The sequence below is a fragment of the Zingiber officinale genome, chromosome 11B, assembly GCF_018446385.1.
Source record: "Zingiber officinale cultivar Zhangliang chromosome 11B, Zo_v1.1, whole genome shotgun sequence".
In the NCBI taxonomy this organism is placed as follows: domain Eukaryota; kingdom Viridiplantae; phylum Streptophyta; class Magnoliopsida; order Zingiberales; family Zingiberaceae; genus Zingiber; species Zingiber officinale.
The window spans coordinates 33849044-33874695 of record NC_056007.1 but is presented as its reverse complement, the minus strand read 5'-3'; the positions used below and the strand labels follow the sequence as shown (position 1 = coordinate 33874695).

General features: G+C 36.8%; 1 protein-coding gene and 1 pseudogene across 2 annotated transcripts; both read left to right on the top strand.

Moving 5' to 3' along the window:
* The first annotated feature begins 1206 nt into the window (after positions 1–1206).
* On the top strand, positions 1207–8406 carry LOC122034720 (cold-responsive protein kinase 1-like). Of its 2 annotated transcripts, none has more exons than XM_042594057.1 (8): positions 1207–1313; positions 1392–1497; positions 5952–6062; positions 6223–6338; positions 6417–6627; positions 6703–6940; positions 7143–7293; positions 7848–8406. In XM_042594057.1, the coding sequence occupies exons 3-8, from the start codon at positions 5996–5998 to the stop codon at positions 8217–8219; spliced, it is 1155 nt and encodes a 384-aa protein (XP_042449991.1). In that variant the 5' UTR covers positions 1207–1313; positions 1392–1497; positions 5952–5995; the 3' UTR covers positions 8220–8406. The 2 variants fall into 2 exon arrangements, with proteins under 2 accessions (XP_042449991.1, XP_042449990.1); XM_042594056.1 differs by having other exon boundaries at positions 6697–6940.
* A 14215-nt stretch (positions 8407–22621) lies between these two features.
* Positions 22622–25158, top strand: LOC122033877 (annotated as a pseudogene).
* The last annotated feature ends 494 nt before the right edge of the window (positions 25159–25652 follow it).

Sequence of the window (25652 nt, the reverse complement as noted above, 5' to 3'; positions counted from 1 at the left end):
CGGGGCGGGGGGGAGGGGGGGGCCTGGAGCAGGTCAGGGTGACCAGGTACTTGCGGTGAGGCGAGTAGGTCAGGGTGGACGGATGCTCGCAGGTATGCTCGGAGTAGGTCAAGGTGACCGAGCGCGGATGCTGGCGGGGAGGCTTGGAGCAGGTCAAGGTGACTGAATACTTGCAGGGGGCAAGTAGGTCAGGGTGACCGGATGCTCACGGGGAGGCCCGAAGCAAGTCTGGATGACCGAGTACTTGCCAAGGGGGGTCTGGAGCAGGTCAGGGTGACCGGGTACTTGCGGTGAGGCGAGTAGGTCAGGGTGGCCGGATGCTCGCAGGTAGGTCCGAAGTAGGTCAAGATGACCGAACACGAATGCTTGCAGGGAGGCCCAGGCAGGTCAGGATGACCGGATGCTCGCGGGGAGGCCCGGACTATGAGAGTAATTGTGGTCCTTCGTTTGAGGGGAGGATTATTGGGTTTCAATCAAAGTCCCACATTGGAAAGATTTGGTAAAGATCATGGGGTTAAAAGGATGCAAGATATTTCCATTGGAATGGGGCATTTTGGGTAGAGTCCAAGAGCAAAGTCATGAGGACCTAACCCTAAAGTGGACAATATCATACAATTATAAAAATATATGGACATCTTTTGAGCACAACATATTTATTTTAATAATTATCTATCTATTATTTCAAATAATATCTAAAGCCTATTATCTATTTTTACCTCGTGTATAGTTAATTTCTACTTAGTTGTCTCTTTGAAATCTTTAGTTATTTTTTTTATCTCCACTATCTGGACGAGTCTTTAGGCCCGTGTACAACGTGGCTCTAAATTATTGACGTCTCTCACTTTGACAAAGAATTATTTTTATATAAAAAATACCAATTACATTGACAAATTTCATTAAAAAAAATATAATTCTTCCACCCTGTTTTATTTATCAGAACACGACCCCAGCTGAGACGCTACTTGTTGACCAATGACCAGGTGACCAGATGGGTACGCTACAAAGGCCCAACTCGACGAACCGAGCCGGTTCTTTTGAATGAACCGGCTCAACGAGCTGTGGGAACACACAGAGCAGCAATCGCGTCTCGTGATCATCCGAAAGAATCCAAGTCGCCAGTTGGCTTGGTCGTGTTTTGCGTTCTGGGTTTTGTTGTCAAATTGAATTCGAACGCGCGTGATTGCGACCGCTGGAGCCGGCGGGGCCACCGTGTCCGTGTCGCCGTTTACTTCATTTAATATATGAAATTGCTGCAAGCCTCCCTATCGCCTCCCTATCCGCCTGCTGGCCTGCGCACCGCCGAGGAGTTTCCGGTAACTTCCCTCGCCGATTTTCAGTGTTGCGTTTCGATGGGGTTTCGGTCTCCCCCGATTTATTTTTTCTACTTTTAGGCATTTCAGAGACGACTTCGCCGGCCGACGATTGCGGTACTGGTGTGGTTCCTCAGCGCTCGGCGTTTGTTGTTTCGTCTCTTGATTCTCTCATCTAGGTTCAGAGGTATGCTTCATTCATTTTTAAATTTCTCTCCCATTGGGAGCTCAATATTGTGTCGGTTTGTTCCCGTTTGTTTTCTCGCGCTAATGATTTCTATCTTTTGTTTCTATTCTGGACTATTTGAGCCGCCGGATCTTCTTATCAAATGAGAACACACATTTGAGGATGCTCAGAAGTAGTGTTCGAAAACAGTTTTTATTCTTTACTTGCTCGATAGGAAAATAGGAATCTGAATGAAAGCGAATTAATCTAGTAGATTCATCATCAGTGCCAACATTAACCAATTGTATTAGTCTCAACATTTTGGAATGCTACATGATTCTTATCCCCCTTGTAAGTCAACATAGTATATTAAGAAAGGGAATACTTTGTAATTTAATTGTTTCTCCAACGCTAGGAGTTGAGCTCTCAATAAAGGGTGTTCAAGTGTGTCCGTTCTTCAATACTAGGTGTCCCTGGACTTTAGCACCGAGTCCACCTTATATTTGACGCACCCCTTCACCAAGAGCTACATGAAGAGTGTTGCATCTTAATTTTTCACTTTCTTGACCAAACCGTTCATTTTAGTTGATAAATTTTCCATGTTAAGTATTATTCAGTTGTTAAGGAAGAAATAGTATAGAAAATTAGTATATTTAGAAAATGAGATTGTATCCTGACCAATTTTACTTTGATTATCTTGTGCAAAGACTAAATGTTTACAAGATGGTCTTTTTTTCCATCTATCAATTATATCTAGTTTGGTGATTCACATTTATCTCTACTTTGTGGCAATTTGTTACGAATCTGTAAGTGCACGGAAACGTCGTAAGTAATATAAAAAATTGTCGAATCCATAGGAACCGTTGATTAAGCACTAGAGATGTTGCAAAGTAAGTTATCTAGATAGTCAAAAGTTGACTTTGGCGCTTCCGAACTAACGAGAGAGATTGAAGAGAGGGAGAGAAGGTTGAGAGAAAGAGAGAGAGAAGAGAAAAGAGAGTAGAGAGAGGGAAAGAGTGATTGGGGGAATGATTATAGGAGTTCGGTTTCACTATTATGTTAGTTAATGTCCCTATGCATTGTTCTTCTTCTTACCTCCATCCTTATGCACATATAGGAAGTCTAACTAAATACGAACACTACCCCGCGACATCATGTTGGAGTGCTACTCCTATTGATATCCGATGTTACTAAGTAGGAGAGGTAACCTAGCAAGTTCGGTTAAAGGGATACCCTTGTCACTATGACCTCCGAATATTGTGGAATGAGAATGGATATAATCATGAATATCACTCTTAAAAATAATATTTGGTTAGTTGAATATTTTCCATAGGAATAAACTCAAATTTTCTTTTTTACCCTTAGAGGGAAATAAAAGAAAAAAAATTAGATGTGAGAGAAAAATATGATGAGAGAGAAAATATGATGAGAGAGAAAATGTGATGAGAGAGAAAATATGATGAGAAAGAATGAAGAGAGGAAAAATGTGCTGAGAGAAAATGATGAAAGAGAGTGTGATAGGAGAGAGCATGGTGAGAGAGGATGAGAAGAGAGAAAATGTGATGGGAGAAAATGAAGAGAATGAAAGTATGATAGAGAAAATGAGTTGAGAGTGTGATGAGAGAGATTGAGTTGAGAGAAAGTATGATGAGAGAGAAAATATGATGAAAGAGAAAGTATGATGAAAAAAAATAAGGAAAGAGAGTGTGATGGGAGATAAAGCATGATGAGAGAGGATGAGGAGAGATAAAGTGTGATGAGAGAGAAAGTATGATGGAGAGAATGAAGAGAGAGAAAGTATAATGAGAGAAAATGAGGAGGAAGAGTGTATGATGGGAGAGATTGAGGAGAGAGAAAATATGATGAGAGAGAACGTGTGATGATAGAATGAGGAGAGAGAAAATATGATGAGAGAGAATAAGGAGAGAGAAAGTGATATGAAAGAAAATTTGAACAAATATATTAAGGGTATTTTCGTTCAAAATTTAATTCTCATTCCTATTCATATCAAAACCCAAGGGAGGAAGGATGTGGGTTTCATCAATGCCCAAATTTTCAGGTTTCATTCCAAAATTTTAATTTCATTCCCATCAACCAAATGTTTGGGCATGAATCCATTTCCTTATTCTCAAACCCTTAAACCAAACGCCACCTTATTAACATAGGATTAGAGATAACCCATTAAGCCTAATTAGATGTTTCCTTATGAGAAATTGTCCTTCCTTTCTAGATGATACTCTTGTCACTAGGCCCCCCCGCTCATACAATTTAAAGTATCCCCCTACAGGGTGAACAATCAATACACATCTACATGTTTACACTATTCACACATTTCATCAAACATATAGAAGGCACAATACATATAGAACATGACATAAACATTTCATTGAACAAGGAAATGATATATACATAATTCATACATCAACATCGCATCACAAATACTCTCTACATCCTATGAATCAGAAATCTACTTTATTGCAAAGAAGAAACAAACTAGAGACATGAAAAATAGCATTCTACAACACAAATCATAAAGAAAGGAGAAGAGAAATGCTTAATAATGCGTCTCTAGTCTTCTAGATTGGAGTTCTTGCTACGGAGGTGGACATATCGTACGGATCGGCGAAGATGAAAGCTCTAGGGTGTTCCCTAAGGGGAGAACCCTTTCCTAAGTAGAGGGACGAAGTCCCAAACCCAAGGTGAGTCAAAAAATTAGATTCTTGACCCTTTTATACCTCATCTAAACTGTTCAGATCTGCCAGGTTTATAGGGCTCCGAGAAAATGGATTTTTCACCCCCTTAAACCTGGTTTTCTCATGTTCCACCCTGAACCAAAGTTGTAGCCGTTGAAACTATCTACATTTTGATATAAAGAATAGCTCGTAACTCCAACCAAGCAGAAAGTTATGATGGTTTAAAGTTTGGTCTGCAATCTGGGCGGAGGGTGTGACGCGACCGTGGCTGGGAGGCACGACCGTACCTTTTAGCACTGCTAGACCTTGTTATTCTCTGTTGAACCCTGAAGCAAAGTTATAGATCTTGAAATTAGCTACATTTCGATATAAAGAACAGCTCGTAATTTCAATCGAGTACAAAGTTATAGCCGTTTCAAAATAAGTGTGCAATCTGCTTATATTCAACATAGCCCTGTTTTTACGCTCACGGCTCCTATTCCACGCCACACGACCGGAGAGGCACAGTCGTGCCACTGAAAGACACGACCCCTCTTTGATTAGGCTCTAAAAATGTGACTCGACCATGCCTTGATGCGGTTCTGGAAGAAGCACACGGTCATGTGGTTTCACACGGCTTGGGCTTGATTAGCTTCTTTTGGGAGGCACGACCGTGCCTAATGTCACGGCTAGAGCCTACTTCATCTGTAGTGGGGGGCATGACCGTGCCTTTGGGGCACACGATCGGAGCCTTCTTTGTCTCTGGTGGGGGGCATGGCCGTGACGGGGGCACTACCAACCTCTATTTTGCTTCGGGAAAGGGTACACGGCCTTGCCTCTTGGCACGACTCTTGTTGTTGATCCTCTAAAATTGTTTCAAGTGCCTTTCCATTCCATTTTCGCTCCAAATTACGTCCTTCAATCAAAACAAGCAAAGAATGCATATAATGAAATTGGGTAATACATATAGATTATATTCATGAAATACGAGTAGATGTGCGTCAAAGAATGCATAAAAACATATATAATCTACGCACATCACTATTCCTTTTCCAATCAGATTTATTTCAATACTCATATCAATGATTGACATTTATTATTTGTAGATAAACATCTCAGATCCTACATTAGTAATTGCAACCAACTTTGTATATTTGTGTGGAATCTTCCAACCAATTGTTCTGACGAGTTCCTAGAAGACTCCAATGTGGTGCTAGGCAATATGGCCTAGTTTATTAGTGGCAAAAAAAAAAGTATACTAAAAATCTACTTCTATCTGATACTTAGGGTCTCCTCTCCATCTTTTGCCCACTTCTCATCATTTCTTTTTTCATTCCTCTAGAAATTACTTACATTGATGTTGCAATGGATTTTTTGTTTAAATTATCTCATAACTTTGTGGGCTTAATATTTAAGTTATATATAAATGTTTGAAATGTCAACTTAATAATCTCTTTTTTATTTGTTTAGTCTGATGAAAGAGACCACTATATTAATCAACCTAGACAAGTTATTTAATGCATTCATGCTTTGACACCACATTTGAACCTATATATTTTTTGATCAATCTTACAAGTCATAATTTCATTTTCATGTAAACGCGTCAATGACAAATTATAAAACTGTTGTTTGTCTTCTTCCTTGTACATCTATTTATGAATGTTTATAAGTGAGTAGGCTAGCTTGATAGTTGATCAACTCTTACAGAACCCTTTTTGTGGTGTCCAAATATTCCATCCTTGATTTGCTAAAAGTGGCAGTCTTCCCTTATTCTAAAAAGAAATTGTAAATTTCTTTTTGCAGGAAATTGTGTTGACTGAGCTAAGCAACATACAGAGAATATCATTATGAGTTGCTTCTCTATCTTTTTTCGAAGGATAAATTTTGACCATCAAAGTAATAAGCATAATCATGGTATGTCTCAGGCGGTGCTCTGATTAAATTTTCACTGTCTTTTCTAAATTGTGTTACATTTGTTATGCATTTAATATACTGCATTTAATATGCATTTAATATACTTCATTTTGGAAAACTCTTTCTGCCTTGAAGGACCATCTGACTGAGTCTTTTCCAGATATTCCAGAAATTAAAAATCTAAAGATCATCACATACAAGGAGTTGAAAAATGCAACTGGCTGTTTTAGCCATGCCAATAAGGTTGGTGAGGGAGGTTTTGGACCTGTGTACAAGGTAAACTTTACAGACAATAACTAATCAATTCGATTTAGTATATGAATGTAGTAATTACTTTTTTGACTACTTTTTTAGGGAAGGCTTAAAAATGGGAAAAATGTTGCTGTAAAGGTCCTATCTTCTGAATCAAAACAAGGAGTACGGGAATTCTTGACCGAACTTAGTGTGATCTCTGATATTGAACATGAAAATCTTGCTAGTTTGTATGGTTGCTGCATTGAAGGAGATCACAGAATACTTGTTTACCCTTATCTTGAGAATAATAGCCTTGCACAAACCCTTCTTGGTAATTCAATTTCCTATTAGCACATTGTAACATGATTATATGCTTCTTCACTATGATTAAAACTCTTAGTCTCAGGTTCCAGATATAATGATATCCGATTTGATTGGAGAACCAGAGTGAAAATTTGTGTTGGTGTTGCTCGTGGACTGGCATTTCTACATGAGCAAGTGCAACCTCCTATAGTTCATAGGGACATCAAAGCAAGCAATATTCTTCTTGCTGAGGATCTTACGCCAAAGATCTCTGATTTTGGTTTAGCAAAACTTCTTCCACCAAATACAACCCATGTCAGCACTCGAGTTGCTGGAACAATGTAATTCCACTATTGTACTTCCTATATTTTTATGGCCTTATTCTTGTAGTGAGTTTCTTATGCAGCTATAACTTTGCATTCCATCACAAATGAATAAAGTAGCATCCTATTAGGAATTTATTAAGCAGTTGCACTCCATCCAATTTATTTACCACCCTATTTAGATTCATTTGTTAAGTTGTTCCTTTGTTGTTGTTTTCAGAGGTTACTTAGCTCCCGAATATGCAATAAGAGGGCAAGTGACAAGGAAGTCAGATGTGTACAGCTACGGTGTGCTACTATTGGAAATAGTTACCGGCAGGTGTAACACAAATACAAGGTTGCCCTCTGAAGATCAATTTCTACTTGAACGGGTAATATACATGCTTCATCCTTTTTTTTTTCCTTTTTGGATGATGAGATTTTTTTTCAGGTAGAAATATTTGGTTCACATCATTTCTCCTTCCAATTTTTCCATAATGAGTCCACTAATGGAGTGTGTACAATATCTAAAGCAAATCTTTCATGGACCAAGTGGCAATCACCCTTCCATAATTATTAACTCAGAATACTAATTCCCAAAGAAATCCTAGACTTGGTGTGCATACAGGAATATACAACAATCATTAGGAATTTTATTTTTCAAGTCTTGGTGTGATTTAAGCTACAAGACTGTTATTCTTGCATCCTGATGAGATATATGCATTTTCACCTTCATAATATATTGATATTACCTGCTTTTTAGTTGGATGACATAACCTTGAGGACACACCATCTTCTAATTCTCCCCAAAATTGAATTTGCTCATATGTTATTGGGGATTTTTCTCCATCATGTGATTTTATTCTTGTTATTGTGATCAGGCATTCAATTACACATGGAAGTTTGGTATTTGATTATTAATTAGTCAGGTTTCTCATGATTGCAGACATGGGCCTTGTACGAGCGTGGTGAGCTTGAAAGCATCGTAGACACTTACTTAGCTGATGATCTAGACATGAAACAAGCATACAATTTTTTGAAGATTGGGCTTCTGTGCACACAAGATGTTGCGAAGCTTCGTCCTACGATGTCCACTGTTGTGAGGTTGCTGACTTCTGAGATCGACATCAACTCACAAAAGATCACAAAGCCTGGTCTTATCAGCGATTTCTTCGACCTTAGTGTGGAAGGCCAGAAGAAGGCTGGCTCCCGATTTTCCTTCCAAGTATCCTCGTGTCATGACTCTGGTCCTGAAACTTCACCATTGTCATCAGAAAACACAACCCATATATTTACTTTTACAGGAATATCAGATTGAAGCTGAGTCGATAAAGGGTCCACTTCAGGGTATATATAATAACTTCAGGTCATGTGTGTAGTTAAATTTTTACACATTCTTTTTGTGAGAAAATATTTGCCATTTTTTTTTGTCTTGTGTATATATTCATTTGGAACATGCTAATGTAGATCTTGGTGTTTGCTTAATCAGAAGAGGTGTTTGGAAATTTTTAGTTTGATTTAATCAGCAAGTTCAATGATCATTATTCATCTTAAATAGATCTATGAGCGAACTGTTGCTGCACAGTGAAATATTTCTTAACCTGCCTCCTTGATTTCTGTCATCAATTGATGATTTAGCCAACTTTTTTCTTATTTCTGCATTCATGATAGCTATATTTGCTATTATTATAAAATTTATTTCAATTATGTTTTTTTTTTCTGAGAATTAGTTCGAACCAAAACATATAATCTACATTGTATAACATAATTCTTAAAATACTATTCTCTAAATTATATCCAAAACTTACTCTTTTTAAATTTCTCAATTATCATATACAATGAATAGCTTTAATTAAATACCAATTGTTTTTCCTCTGTAATGGTAGACATTTCTAATCATTATATATCTAAAGCTCTAATTGCAAACACAATTTTTATGGTGGTAATGCTACATAAGATTTTTTTTTTCATAAAAAACAAGAAAAAAAAAACTATGTTCAATACAAACTAAATGAAACCAACTTGACAATTTTTTTTTTTTATTTTATGACCTTATATAGTTTGAAAAAACAAGATAAAAAACTATTTTTTTTATTCAATTTTTTTTTTCAGTTGACACAGATATCTATCTAGTTCTTAGTTTGGTGTATTTTTCAATTTGAATCAAATGGTCACCCCTATCCAAAATAGTCATCCTTCTAACCATTTTTGTAGCCATCATCAACATTGTGCTTCCCTCTTCCAAGTGTTTGATGTCCTCACCTTATCATCTACCACCCTTAGTTGATTGCCTCTCGCTCGTGACCTTGTGGGATGGATGACTACCACATGCATCTCCTCCGCTAGACACTTGGAAGTTTTTAATTGTCATCTCTTTATTACCAAGTTTACCTTTAACATAAAAATCATCTGCAATCATCAATAGTCTTTGGTGTCTCAATCCCTAAAATCCATATAGATTAGATGATGATCATAGATCGTGGAATTATTTAGATTTTTTTTAAAAGTTGATTTTGGTAAAATTTCTATTTAGAAAAATTAATTTTAAGGAAGTGATAAAGTTGGTAGTGTTTTAGTTTAGTGTACTACGTTGTTAATCTAAACGACATATCTAAACTTTCAAAAGCATAGAGAAGAGATTATCAAGGGCTTAGAGATTGATACAGATAAAACTTTCAACCGTGTCAAAGGGATTGGATTGCTTTGGGCATTTAGTATACTTGAGCACAAGAGATGAAGAAAGTATTCAATGGGTTTTGATTATCCAAAAGTTTATATTGTTTTGTTCTTGAGGTCATTTCAGATGCCTCTAACCTCGGTCAGTTGACTATATGGTTCAAAAGTGGCCAATATTGGAGACCAATGACAATATATGCAACTCAACTGCCTAAATATAGTCGAATTCAAATATAAATATTCTTTTGCCAAAATTCTTGATCCATCAACTAGTAATCCTTGATCTAGTCGACTTACAAACCCTGATCTAGTTGATCGACAAACCTTAATTTTGTCAATTAACAAGTGCCCAATCAACAAAAAAACCCTCACTATAAAAAAAATAGTGATTTAGGGACATATTAAAATTCATCACAAAATCATTTTGCAATGAAAATTATGATAACAAAATATTCATTGCAAAAAAGTGTCACCAAATTTTGAGACGAAATAATGAAAATTTGTCTCCAAATCTACGACGAATATTTTAGTTGTCGCCATATTCGTCGCAACAATTGTGACAAAAATAAAAATTCATCGCAAACTTTGATGATCACTGATATGGGATATTACGAGCGGACCTAGATCTGACGTGGCAGTCAAAGTCAAAGTGAGGCTGATAGTCAAAATCAAGGGGAGGTGGTAGCCAGTGGGTCACTTTCAACAGGACTGTTGCTCCTCGCCCAGCTCTAAGGCCTTTAGTATGAGGATGACTGGCCAAAGAGCCGGTTAGACCCTAGGGTAGTTGAAATGCCCCCTAAGTTATCTTAAATAAGTTATGTTTTTTTTACCCGGACATAGAAGTACTTGAATCCACACATAAATTCTAAATTTATCAAAAGTACTCAAGTAGTTCTTCAAAAACAGGATCCACTTGTAAACATTAAGTACTAGTCACCGAGTTTCATAGTTTATACTTCCTAAAGAAAGCATCTAAATAATGCAGAACATAAGTTGAAAGATCTTTGAGTTGTACCGCCTCTATCTCGAGCTTGCTCACTAGTCGAATCCTTCTGTCTCATGCGTCTCTTCTCCTGCAACAATCAACACTATAAGTCTAAAGACTCAGTATGTTTAAACCATAATATGTATTAATTAATTCTTATAATCATGTGTTCTAACAAGGAAACTTGCACTAACTAATTTTACTCTTAGCTACTTACATTGCATATCATAACTAAAGCATAAACGTAAACATACATTTCGCAGAGTATAAATGATTTCATAATTAATGCATAACATGAGCATACCAGAGTATAATCATAAGCATAACTACAACATAATTCTTAAACCTAACTAGAGCATACACATCAACAGTAGGTGCCCACATAATTGCGAAATAGAATCAAACGTTGCCTTGCTAACCCGCTTGGCAAGAGGAATGACCCTACATACAGTAAACCACGAGAGAGAAACCTGGACCAATCTATTTCCTCTATCACCACGTACGAGCATGAGGAGCCCACAAGGAGGGCTGGCTAAATGCCAAACAGAATCAACATCTAATACTATATATGCAAAGGTAAGACCCATAGAAAGTATAATCTGTGTGGAGAAAGACTTTCTAAGCATAGCTAACTCGTCAACATAAGCATAACTAAAGTACAAACATGTGCATAACTAAAGCATAATCGTTAGCATAATACATGCAAAGCATGACCATGAATATACTACTCGCGAAATATAAACATGAACATAGTTACCCGAGGGCTTAGTTTCATGTTATTATCCCCTAACAAAGTTAGTAGGGATCTGAAAATTGGAGCGGAAACCCCTACCCATACATATTATAATTAATATCTTTAGTAAGCTTTATGGGCGTAGGTCCTCGGGACATGTCTTACCAATAATGTAAGCTCCCTGGGGATGAGTCCCTGGATCGAGGCTTGTAAGCTCACTGGGCAAGGGTACCCAAATCGCGGCTTGGTAAGCTCCCCGGGTATAGGTCCCCGAATCGCAACTTGATAAGATCCTCGGGCTTGTCCGGATCATAACTTGATAAGCTCCTCGGGTTTGCTTGGATCATAACTTGGTAAGCTCCCTGGGCATAGGTCCCCGGATCATAACTTGATTAAGGTCATAATATCCTAAACCTAAACTCTGGAATTAACATATAACATATATGGTTATCAAACATGGTTGAGTGCTTAGCATCCTAACCTTAAATCCAAAACTAACATGTATTATAAAGTTATCAAGAAATGATTGAATGCATAGCATCCTAACCTTAAATCCGAAACTATCATGCATTATAAAGTTATCAAGAAATGATTGAGTGTATAGCATCTTAACTTTAAATCCGAAACTATCATGCATTATAAAGTTATCAAAAGCATGATCAATGTCATAACATATTAACCCTCAATCCAAAACTAACCTATACTACAAGGTTAATAAATATGATTACTTGCATAGCATGTAAAACCCTAAAATCCAAAGCTATCATGTATTATAAAGCTATCAAAAGCATGATTAATGTCATGGTATATTAAACCTAAAAATATGAAACTAACCTATACAACAAGGTTAATAAATATGATTACTGGCATAGCATGTTAAACCCTAAAATCTGGAACTATCATGTGTTATAAAGTTATCAAAAACATGATTAATGTCATAGCATATTTGTTGGAGTGTATACTTAAAAGTTTAGCTTTTGTACACATTTATTTTGAAATAAAGAATCACATTGGTCAAATGTTTACATTTATTTGTTAAATGTAATTGTTCAATTAATTTATATAGTAGATAATATGGAGTGTGGAGTCACACTTAGAAGATCATGTTGTCGGTTCTCTATAAATTATAAACAGTTGCTCATGACTAAGATGGAAAGGAACAAACCATCAGAATAGACGTAGTGTAATTAAGTATTAGTTTATCTTGACTAATAAATTACACTGATACACTTTAAGTGTATTGAGTAGGATCATTTAGGTAAGTTCTTTTTGTACTGACTTAATAAAAGAACTAGACCTTAGTTATTATGGAAGTGTGTGCTCTTAATCTTGATATAATAACAAGCATGTATATTTAATATTTATTTCTTTGACTTATCAAAGGGTGAGGTTTAGCTCGATAAATCAATATGCCCGATAAGTTGGGAAATGATATTACTTATAGTATGTGTTGTTGATTATAGAAGGAATCTGTGTCCTAGTTATCTAGGTTGAGAATGTCCCCAAGAGGAGCTCATAAGGATTGCCATGTTAAACCCTGCAGGTGGACCTAGTCCAACATGACAATAAAGTTGAGTGGTACTACTCTTGGAGCTAGATATTAATTAAATGAGTTGTCAGTAACTCACTTAATTAGTGGACATTCGTAATCTTAAACACAGGGAGACTAACACACTCATGATAAGAAGGAGCCCATAATGTAATTTGGGATTGGTGCGGTAGTGCGGTAATAACTCTCTAGTGGAATGAGTTATTATCAATGAACTTGAGTTGTGTGTTCGGGGCAAGCACGGGATACTCGAGCTCATCGGAAGGCCAAAACCAATTTCTCCTCTAGGTATCTGTTGTAGCCTCAATAAAACCTCAAGTCCATCCAAAGAAAAGCCTATCTTGGTATCCAAGAAGGGGCCGGTTCATTGCTTGGTGACCAAGCAATGACCCGCCACATATTCTCTAGAAGTGGCCGGCCCTTGCCTTGGGCAAGGGGGCTGGCCGCAATATTTAAATTAGAAAGGTTGTTTTTGAATTTTTAAATTTCCTCAGATATTTACAATTTGTAAAAAGAGAGATTTTAAAAATTTATAAAATTTTCCTAATTTAAATTAGGCCACAAGGTTTTAAAAGAGAGTTGTAAAATTTATAAAACTTTCTTTTAAAAAGAAATATTATTAGAGATGTTTTAAATTTTAAAACTTTCCTTTTAATATCCACATTAGAAAAAAAAAAAAGAGTTTGTAAAATTTTATTAGAAGTTTTATTCTTTTAAAATTTTATAAATTTTTTTTCTTTCTTTCCCTTTTAATAAGTGGCCGGCCACCTTGCTTGGTGCCCAAGCAAGGGGCCGGTCAAATAATTAAACATCAACAAATAATTATTTAATTAAAAAATCAATCTAGGATTGATTAATTAAAAATAAAGAAAAAGAAAAAATTAAAAGGAAATAGGAATGAGTCTAATTTTTTATAAAACTCTTTCCATAATTTTCCGTTGGGAAACTAATATAAAAAGGGGGGAAGGGGAGGCCTTGAAAAACATAACAATTAATATTGTGGTGTTGGAGATCATCAAGTAGCCGGCCCCTCTCCCTCTCTTCCCTTTGCTCTCTTTTGCTCCTTTGTGGTGGTGGTGCCCGAATTCTAGAGAAGGAGGAGAAGCTTTCCGGATGGTGTTCGTCTTGGAGGATCGTCGCCCACACGACGTCCAAGAGGAGGCGAGGGATACGACAGAAGATCTCGAGGTTTTTAGAATACAAGGAAGAGGTATAACTAGTATTTAATTTCCGCATCATACTAGTTAATTTTTCTTTGTATAAATACCAAATACAAGAGACATTCGATTCTTATTTTTCGAATTTAATTTCGATGTTGTGTTCTTTTTCTTTTTTCCTTGTGATTTGATTGTTCCTTTTGGTTAACCTAGAGTTATATAAGGAAATTAAATATTAACTTTCCTTAAAAGGCTTTGTCTAGTCGGTGGTGGTTGCTCCCATATCCAAGAAGGCCAAGTGCCTCGCCATGCAGTACTGGAAGCCAATTTTGGAAACTAATATTTAATTGAATTTATAACCTAGGTGATTAGGATCAAACGTGTTAAGTTCCACAGTAGATCCAAATCTAAACCTAAAAGAACATATAAGTTAAACTTGGAATCAAACGTGTTAAGTTCCGCAGGAGATACAAGTTTAACTCAAAAGAACACATGGTAGCTAGGAAAGGTTCAAATCACGTACAAAATTTTTGTACAGTGGAGCCATTGGGTTTTCCGAGTAGCATCGAATAATTGGTATCAGAGCTAGGGTTTTGCCTCTGTGTATTTGGTATTAGCTTAATTATGCACATGTCATACATAATTTAGGCAGGTTAATAGTAGGATGTGCTAACTTTGTGGATGCAGGATCCAACTATTATGGCTTATAGTTATTATGTGTGTGATTGGACCCTTGGACATGTCAAGGGCATTTATTGTGTGTGCATGATTGTATTATAAAATACAGCAGGAGCTGTATTTAGTTTTATTAGGATTTTATTTTTTGATCTAGTTACATGTACACTCCTTCGAGGAATATAGGATCGAAAAATGTAAAATTCTATTTATGTCGCGGATCGAATCTTACAAGGCGTGGAACCTTTTGAGGACCAGAGACGCAGCGGAACAAGGAGCAAGATGGATGCGACAACTAGACCCGATGGCAGTGGCCAAAGATGGCAGCAGCTAGGGATAACGACACACGGAGGACAACAATAGATAAAAGCCATAATAGTTAAAAATTAATTTTTCTATTTATTGCTTTTGTATTGTGCTGTGTGTGAATGTTAGTGTACATGTTTAGTAGGCTAGCATCATCAAAATTCCTCAATTTAAATAACTAAGTGGGAGAGGAATTTATTTTAGTGAATTCCACGGTCTCCATTACTGGTTTGTAAGTGATGCAAACAAACTTGCGCGTTGGCTCTGAGTGCCTTCCTCCATATCGGATGAGTTTGTTTGCGGATCACTAGATCAAACTTCCATTTCAGATGACTATAGGAAATTAATTAAGAGCGTGCGATCTTCCCCATCGGAAGGGGCACAATCTTATTAATGGACTTAGTGTCAAGTAATGGTATACACTTAGGCACGTCTAATAGTATCCTCCCCATCGGAGTCACTGCTATTATTTGTGTGACCGAAGGAAACCAACTATTAATTTTATTTGTCAAAAAGTTAGGTTGACAAGATAATAAAATTAATGGGATATACCCTCCTTTTACAAATGTTGAATTTGTATACGTCCACACTATCGTGGCATACAAAATTCACGGTGTTTTAAGGTGTTGGTTAATTTAAAATAGTATTGTTTGAGGAATCAATATTATTCTAAATTTAGAGTTCTGACCAAAATTTATTTTGTGATTCTTAGGATGACTTTCAACCCACTGGCCATTATTCTAAAAGAAAACAGACTTACTGGTCCCAACTATATAGATTGGAAAAGAAACCTGGACATTAGTTTAACTACTGAGGGCTATAAGTTTGTACTGTCAGAGGAATGCCCAGAAACACCTAGCAATGATTCTACCCCAGAGGAGATTCAGCATCATAGTAAATGGGTAAAAGCTGATGAGATGGCGCGGTGTTACATCTTGGCTTCGATGTCAAATGTATTGCAACATCAGCATCAGGACTTACCAACAACCTATGATATAATGAACAATCTCAAGGAACTCTTCGGACATCAGAATTGGGCTGCTAGGCAAGAGGCAATGAGAAAACTGATGACAGCCACCATGACTGAGGGGATTCCTGTGAGGGATCATATTCTCAAGATGATGACTTACTTAAACGAAATACAAGTTCTTGGAGGGGAAATTGATGGGGAAACCCAGGTCGATATCATCCTCCAAACGCTGCCCAGAAGTTTTGAGCATTTTCGCCTGAACTATAATATGAATAAAAGGATGTATTCATTGGCAGAACTTCTGATAGAACTTCAGGCAGCCGAAGGGTTGTTTCGTCAACATTCTCAAATTCACTATGCTGAAAATGGTTCTACTTCTAAGCCGAAAGGCAAGAATAAGAAGAAACAAAATGGCTCAGCAAAGAAGGTGAATAAACCTCAAGGTGCAGGACAAAAAGCTGGAATAAAGAAACCGAAGGGCAAGTGCTTTATTTGCAAGCAGACTGGACATTGGAAGGCGGGCTGTCCTTGTAGAAAACAGAATAATAAAGGTATATCTCATACTCTAGTAGTTGAAACATATTTAGCAGTGTTATCTACCAGCACCTGGTGTGTAGATACGGGAGCCACTGATCATGTCTGCAATTCTTTACAGGGGTTCCAGGAAACCCGGTGACTATTTGATAGAGAGATAACTGTCTACATGGGCAATGCTACTAAGGTGGCGGCTGTTGCAGTGGGAGACGTCTACTTATCATTTGATAGGAATAGGAAATTGGTTTTAAGGAATTGTCTTTATGTACCCAGTTTTATAAAGAATTTAATTTCAGTTTCTGAACTGTATTTGGATGGATATTCAGTTTCCTTTAGTAACAATGTGGTTATAAAGAGAAATAAAGTGATTATCTGTTCTGGTGCATTGGTTGGCAATTTATATACTTTAAATCCAATTTCTCCCACAAAGCAAAATAGGGAAATTAATAACACATCTTCTAACTCTAATAAGAGAAAAGAACCTTCGGAAATGAACCAAACACATCTTTGGCATCTAAGGCTTGGTCATATTAACTTAAGTAGGATTCAAAGGCTTGTAGCCGATGGACTCTTGGGTCCATTAGAGTTGGAAAACTTTCCAACGTGTGAATCCTGCTTGGAAGGTAAGATGACCAAGAGACCTTTTAAGGCCAAGGGGTATAGAGCCAAAGAAGCGTTAGAATTGGTTCATTCTGACTTGTGTGGTCCTATGTCTATCCAGGCTAGAGGTGGCTTTAAATATTTTGTCTCTTTTATAGACGATTATTCAAGGTATGGATACATTTACCTAATGCGCCGCAATCTGAGTGCTTCGATAAGTTCAAAGAGTACAAGGCTAATGTGGAGAAACGTCTAGGTAAAAGTATCAAGACACTATAGTATGATCGTGGTGGCGAATACCTCTTAGGAGAGTTTAGGAATTACTTATCAGAGGCCAAGATTCAATCCCAATTGTCCGCACCTGGTACACCCCAACAGAATGGTGTGGCAGAACGAAGGAATATGACTCTTATGGAGATGGTTAGATCGATGATGATTTATTAAGAATTACCAAATTCATTTTGGGGATACGCTCTGGAAACAGCAGCACACATTTTGAACTTAGTACCTTCTAAATTAGTATCTTCTACTCCCACAGAATTATGGATGGGCGGAAGCCTAGTCTAAGACATATTCGGATTTTGGGTAGTCCAGCACATGTGCTGAAACAAGATCTTGATAAGTTAGAATCTCGTACAGAAGTTCGTATGTTTGTGGGGTATCCCAGAGGAATGAAAGGCAGTTTATTTTATAGTCCTAAAGACCAGAAGGTCATTGTTAGCACCAATGCCCAGTTTTTAGAAGAAGACTATATAATAGATCACAAGCCCAATAGTAAAATTGTTCTAGAAGAACTTAGAGAGGACACGTCTACTTCAGTACCAACAGTACAAGATGAAGTACCACAAGAGATTGCAACACGTGTCACACATGATACACAACCACAGACGGTGCCTCGTCGTAGTGGGAGGGTTGTAAGGCAGCCCGAGAGATTCATGTTTTTGGGTGAGTCTTCGGACTTGATCCCAGGCAAACATGAACCAGATTCCCGGACATATGATGAAGCACTCCAAGATATAGATGCAGTATCTTGGCAAAAGGCAATGAATTCCGAAATAGAATCTATGTATTCGAATAAGGTCTGGGAGCTTATAGAACCACCTGATGGTGTAAAAGCCATTGGATGCAAGTGGATCTATAAAAGGAAAAGAGGGACATATGGGAAGGTAGAAACCTTCAAAGCAAGGCTTGTTGCGAAGGGGTACACTCAGAAAGAGGGAATCGATTATGAGGAGACCTTTTCGTCGGTAGCTATGCTTAAGTCTATCCAGATACTCTTATCCATTGCCGCTCATATGGATTATGAGATTTGGCAAATGGATGTCAAGACAGCTTTCCTTAATGGAAGTCTTGAAGAAAACATCCATATGAAGCAACCAGAAGGGTTCATTGAAAAGGGCAAAGAGCATATAGTGTGCAAGCTTAATCGGTCCATTTATGGACTGAAGCAAGCTTCAAGATCTTGGAACATCCGATTTAATGAAGTAATCCAGTCATATGGATTTATTCAGTTTCCGGATGAGTCTTGTGTATACAAGAAGTGTAACGGAAACATGGTGGTATTTCTTATACTATACGTAGATGATATTTTGTTAATTGGCAACAATGTCAAGGTATTATCAGACGTAAGGGTATGGTTGTCCAAACAATTTGATATGAAGGACTTAGGAGAATGTGCACACATCCTTGGAATCAAAGTTATAAGGGATCGCAAGAAAAGAATGTTGTGTCTATCCCAAGCTTTATATATAGATACAATCCTTGCTCGTTTTAGCATGCAAAACTCCAAGAAAGGTTTCTTACCTTTTAGGCATGGAGTAGCCTTATCTAAGGAAATGTCTCCAAAAATATCAAAGGAGATTGAGGACATGAAGGCAGTTCCTTATGCTTCGGCTGTAGGAAGCCTTATGTATGCAATGTTGTGTACGAGACCTGATATCTGTTTTGCCGTGGGCATGGTTAGCAGATATCAAAGTAACCCTGGACAAGGACATTGGACTGCAGTAAAGCATATATTAAAGTACCTGAGAAGGACTAGAGATTATATGCTAGTTTACCAAGCAGACGATTTACTCCCTGTGGGTTACACGGATTCAGACTTCCAACCAGATAGGAACAACAGTAAGTCTACATCAGGCTATATGTTTACTTTAGGAGGTGGAGCCATTGCATGGAGGAGTGTTAAGCAGAAATGCGTCTCAGAATCAACCATGGAAGCTGAGTATGTGGCAGCCTCTGAGGCAGCCAAAGAAGCTGTATGACTCAGGAACTTTCTAATGGACTTAGATGTGATTCCTGGTTTGCCTAAGATCGTCACATTTTATTGTGATAATAGTGGAGCAGTTGCAAACTCGAAGGAACCACGAGCCCATAAGGCAAGTAAACATATAGAGCGCAAGTACCACCTGATACGAGACATCGTCAAGCGAGGAGAAGTTGTCGTCGCTAAGATAGCATCAGCAGATAACCTGGCAGATCCTTTCACTAAGGCCCTTCCGGTGAAAGCTTTTGATCGACATGTGGAGGGGATGGGAATCAGATGTATGACAACAGATATGATAGCTTAGACTTTTAGTATAAGTGGGAGATTGTTGGAGTGTATACTTAAAAGTTTAGCTTTTGTACACATTTATTTTGAAATAAAGAATCACATTGGTCAAATGTTTACATTTATTTGTTAAATGTAATTGTTCAATTAATTTATATAGTAGATAACATGGAGTGTGGAGTCACACTTAGAAGATCATGTTGTCGGTTCTCTATAAATTATAAACAGTTGCTCATGACTAAGATAGAAAGGAACAAACCATCAGAATAGACGTAGTGTAATTAAATATTAGTTTATCTTGACTAATAAATTACACTGATACACTTTAAATGTATTGAGTAGGATCATTTAGGTAAGTTCTTTTTGTACTGACTTAGTAAAAGAACTAGACCTTAGTTATTATAGAAGTGTGTGCTCTTAATCCTGATATAATAACAAGCATGTATATTTAATATTTATTTCTTTGACTTATCAAAGGGTGAGGTTTAGCTCGATAAATCAATATGCCCGATAAGTTGGGAAATGATATTACTTATAGTATGTGTTGTTGATTATAGAAGGAATCTGTGTCCTAGTTATCTAGGTTGAGAATGTCCCCAAGAGGAGCTCATAAGGATTGCCATGTTAAACCCTGCAGGTGGACCTAGTCCAACATGACAATAAAGTTGAGTGGTACTACTCTTGGAGCTAAATATTAATTAAATGAGTTGTCAGTAACTCACTTAATTAGTGGACATTCGTAATCTTAAACATAGGGAGACTAACACACTCATGATAAGAAGGAGCCCATAATGTAATTTGAGATTGGTGAGGTAGTGCGGTAATAACTCTCTAGTGGAATGAGTTATTATCGATGAACTTGAGTTGTGTGTTTGGGGCGAGCACGGGATACTCGAGCTCATCAGAAGGCCAAAACCAATTTCTCCTCTAGGTCCCTGTTGTAGCCTCAATAAAGCCTCAAGTTCATCCAAAGAAAAGCCTATCTTGGTGTCCAAGAAGAGGCCAGTTCATTGCTTGGTGACCAAGCAATGGCCGGCCACATATTCTCTAGAAGTGGCCAGCCCTTGCCTTGGGCAAGGGGGCCGGCTGCAATATTTAAATTAGGAAGGTTGTTTTTGAATTTTTAAATTTCCTCAGATATTTACAATTTGTAAAAAGAGAGATTTTAAAAATGTATAAAATTTTCCTAATTTAAATTAGGCCACAAGGTTTTAAAAGAGAGTTGTAAAATTTATAAAACTTTCTTTTAAAAAGAAATATTATTAGAGATGTTTTAAATTTTAAAACTTGGTTTTAAATTTTAAAACTTTCCTTTTAATATCTACATTAGAAAAAAAAAAAGAGTTTGTAAAATTTTATTAGAAGTTTTATTCTTTTAAAATTTTATAAAAATTGTTTCTTTCTTTCCCTTTTAATAAGTGGCCGGTCACCTTGCTTGGTGCCCAAGCAAGGGGCCGGTCAAATAATTAAACATCAACAAATAGTTGTTTAATTAATAAATCAATCTAGGATTGATTAATTAAAAGGAAAGAAAAAGAAAAAATTAAAAGGAAATAGGAATGAGTCTAATTTTTTATAAAACTCTTTCCATAATTTTCCGTTGGGAAACTAATATAAAAAGGGGGGAAGGGGAGGCCTTGAAAAACATAACAATTAATATTGTGGTGTTGGAGATCATCAAGTGCCCGTCCCCTCTCCCTCTCTTCCCTTTGCTCTCTTTTGTTCCTTTGTGGTGGTGGTGCCCGAATTCTAGAGAAGGAGGAGAAGCTTTCCGGGTGGTGTTCGTCTTAGAGGATCGTCGCCCACACGACGTCCAAGAGGAGGCGAGGGATACGGCAGAAGATCTCGAGGTTTTTAGAATACAAGGAAGAGATATAACTAGTATTTAATTTCCGCATCATACTAGTTAATTTTTCTTTGTATAAATACCAAATACAAGAGGCATTCGATTCTTGTTTTTCGAATTTAATTTCGATGTTGTGTTCTTTTTCTTTTTTCCTTGTGATTTGATTGTTCCTTTTGGTTAACCTAGAGTTATATAAGGAAATTAAATATTAACTTTCCTTAAAAGGCTTTGTCTAGTCGGTGGTGGTTGCTCCCATCACTACAAGAATTTCTGGATTTAACCATACCTAATAGACAACAGTTTTTCAAGAAATTGTTGTCTTTTTTTCATTTAACAATATTTTTATTGAAAACTGTTGTTGTTCACCATAATGTTTTTTAAATAACAACAGTTTTTCAAAATACTGTTGTCTAATGTGTGTCAAAGACAACGGTTTTAAAAAACTATTGTCTTTTAGTGTTGCTTATGTGATAATATACAACAGTTTTATTAAACTGTTGTCTATTGAATGTTGTTGAATCCTAAAAACACAACAATTTTTTTAACTTCATGAAAAAAAACCTAAAAACCCACTTTTCTGTGACTCTTCAACGAACAAAAACCTATCTCCGACTCCTCCTTCGCGACTCCTCCGCGAAAGACGCTCCTCCACTACTAGAAAAATGATTTATTATAACACTTTCTTCATGACACCTATTAAAAAGTGTCAATATAAATAAATTATAATGACACTTATAAAAACTAATTAAATTTTTAGAAAAATATCATATTAGATGGTGTATGATGACACATTTTGTAAGTGTCATTATAATTATAATCATATTAGACCTATTCCAAATCTCTTTCCACCCACCCGATCCTCCTGATCCTTTCGTTTCCTCCTTGCAGCGCCGCCCGTTTTCTTCCCTCTCCCACCCCCTTCTTTCCTTCAGTGCAGACAGGTTTCTTCCCTCTCCGCAGCAACCAAGATGAGCTCAAAGGTAACCTATTTCTTATTCCTTCCCTCTCCGTAGCACCGCGCACTGCCTCGCCAGGCGACGAGTGATCGCTTCGCCTGTGGCCGCACTCAAGAGGGCCACAACCTCGCCAGGCTGCTAGTTCACTCACGGCTAGTTTGTAAATGGAGGCACATGAGGGGGCCATGCCTCGCCAGGCAATCGGTTCACAAACGATCGCACACGAAGGGGTCAATTCCTTGTCGGGCAGTGTCCTGTCGTGAGGCAGCGACATCACTACATGCTTTTGGAACTCTCGCCCTTTTCTTTTTTCCTAATTAATTTGATCTATTTTGGTTGAATAACTATAGGAATTTTAATCATAAATTGGTTGATTTTGTTGACTGTGAATATAGTAGAGAAGTTAATTAGTTGTGTTTGTTGTTGGTAATTATTCATGACACTTGTGATGTTTGTAATTTAGATTATGTGCTTGATTCTTAAATTTTATGACATTTTGGTTGCTGGGAATACTGATGATAATGTGTTCTTATTTAGGCAAAAGGGCATTTATTGCTGGAGTTGTTGATGATAATGGTTATGGCTGGGCAATCACAAAGGCTCTTGCCGCTGCTGGGGCAGAAATACTTGTTGGTACATGGGTGCCTGTAGGTGCTTCCGAAGTCATGTTTATTCTGTCATTATGTAATTAGATAAACACTGGAATATAAGCCTTCTGTTGGATCATTCATCAATATGCATTGAACATATTTGAGACAAGCTTAAGGTGTGACAAATTTGATAAGTCACGGAAGTATGCCTTCCTCTATTATCAGGAGCATAAATGGTTGGATTTATTTATTTTTATCTTTCATGTTCAGTAGTAATCTTTCTCAGATTGTATTTACATATTGCCAAATGGCTCACTGATGGATATTGTCAAAGTATATCCTCTTGATGTCGTTTGCGATACACCTGATGATGTTCCTGAAGATGTATGTAAAAGAAACTTTTGATAAAATTGGTTCCTGACACTTATTCCAATTTATGATCATAATTAGCAGCTTGTATGGTGTTTATTTTAGGTCAAGACAAACAAACGCTATGCTGGATCCTCAAATTGGACTGTTAAGGTAGACACCAACTCCTTGTTTTCACCAGAACTTGAATTCCCTTTTCTGTACGCTAATTAAACATTTTTTCTCCAAGAGACTGTGTAAACAGAACTAAAGCCTGGAATGATAATTCATTTGATTTTTCACACGCTCTTATGTTACTGATGCCTTCTTCTGCTTGGTGCAGGAAATGGCAGAGCTGTGACGAAAGATTTTGGAAGGATTGACATCCTCGTGCATTCTCTTGCCAATGGACCAGAGGTACTACCTTACACCATCATATAATCATGATGTTTTTTTTTACTTTAGTTCTAAATTATGGTTTTCATAAATAGGTAACGAAGCCACTCTTGGAGACATCTAGAAGAGGGTATCTTGCTACAATTTCAGCTTCGAGTTACTCTTTTATCTCCCTGCTTCAGCACTTTCTTCCAATAATGAATCCAGGTTTCTTTCGATTCCATGAAAGCAAAACAATTGCATGTTCCATTTGTGTGTATATTTCAACTTGAGATCCTGACAAGAACATCATTATCAATCCATCATTATATCTTCTTCTTTACGGACAGAATAAAGCAATGCTAGTAGTTATAATTAAACCCAAAATAAAGTTATCAAACAATTCCTTTTCTTGTTGGCACATAGATTTTATATCTCATCTTCACTTTGTTTTGGATGTCTCCGTTAAACATGGCAAGCGGTGCTTCAATATCTTTGACATACATAGCTTCCGAAAGGGCAATCCCAGGGTATAACCTTTTCCCTTGTTTATTCCAAAGTTTATAATTTGGAATACTTGTTTAGTTCTTGCATCAACTTGCAGATACGGAGGTGGAATGAGCTCAGCAAAAGCTGCATTGGAGAGCGATACAAAAGTAAGTTCAACTCTTCTGTAATTGTTGTATGTGAAATTGATTGTCAAGTCCGGCTAGTGTTTGGAAATATTTAAACCCAAACTATATGGTAGTTCACTCATCTAAGATTATATTTGGCAAAATATAGATTCAATAATTTTGATGTTTTCAGCATTTGTTTTTGGATGTAGGTGCTAGCTTTTGAACTGCACTTGCTTGCCACAAAGCATCAGGTAATTATATAATTAGTAACCATTTGGTGATTGTTAGCATACACGATATGATGGCTTTTCTTCAGTTCAATAGACATGTTTTTACCTACTGCTCTGTATTCCTATGTTCCTTTCTTTGTCTATGCCATGTTTTACATTGATCTTTCAATTGGCATTTGACTCGAGATTTACCCACGCATGAAATTCTACAGTTTGTTTATATCACTTGATTATAGAAATTTGTTGAAGAGTTGTCCCGTTTTTGTTTATTTGATCTATGAATTTGTTTGCATTTGCATTATTTTCAATTCATGAGATGTTAAACACTTCTAGTTGCTTCCTTATACATTGAAGAATGTTTTAAAACATTCTTCAACCTAGCTCTTGATTGTTAATTTTAGTCAATTATAGTGGTAATTGTTAGATCCTTTATTTATTTTAATTAATCTCTATTTGTATATTCCATTATCTAATTAATCAATGACTTATTAATCAATGGTGCTTATTTTTGTAGATGTTTCATCTGATTCCAACACCTCAAGGAGCTTTATGTACTCAATGACATATTCCGTCTCAATGTGCTCATTACAAAGATTCTAGGATACACTTGGAGGAATGATAGCTCAGCCTTATCATCTGGTGTGATTTTAATTAATCTTTCAGTGAAATATTATAAATTTTTTAGATTTATTATGTTATTAAAATTTTAAATAAATATGAAATGTATTTGCAGTTGGCTATAAACGAAGAAGATTTCTATTAGTGCATATGGAATGATACTTTCTGGATTCATTTTTATTTAAGGCATTCTTTCCTTTAATGGTCCCTTTTAGAATTTAATGTATGACTTATTCCTTAGCATCATATGGAGTGTGTGGGAACGTTTGCATTAGATTGTACCTTTTAGAATTAATGCTGCTTGATCACTGGGAAAAATAATGTTTGCATGGTTTATAATAGAAGCTTTGTATGCAGTGACATAAAATGAAAATTCTGTTTAATAAGAAATTTAAGAGCCACCATATTGTTTCAAGAGGTTACCATTTATGTTACATA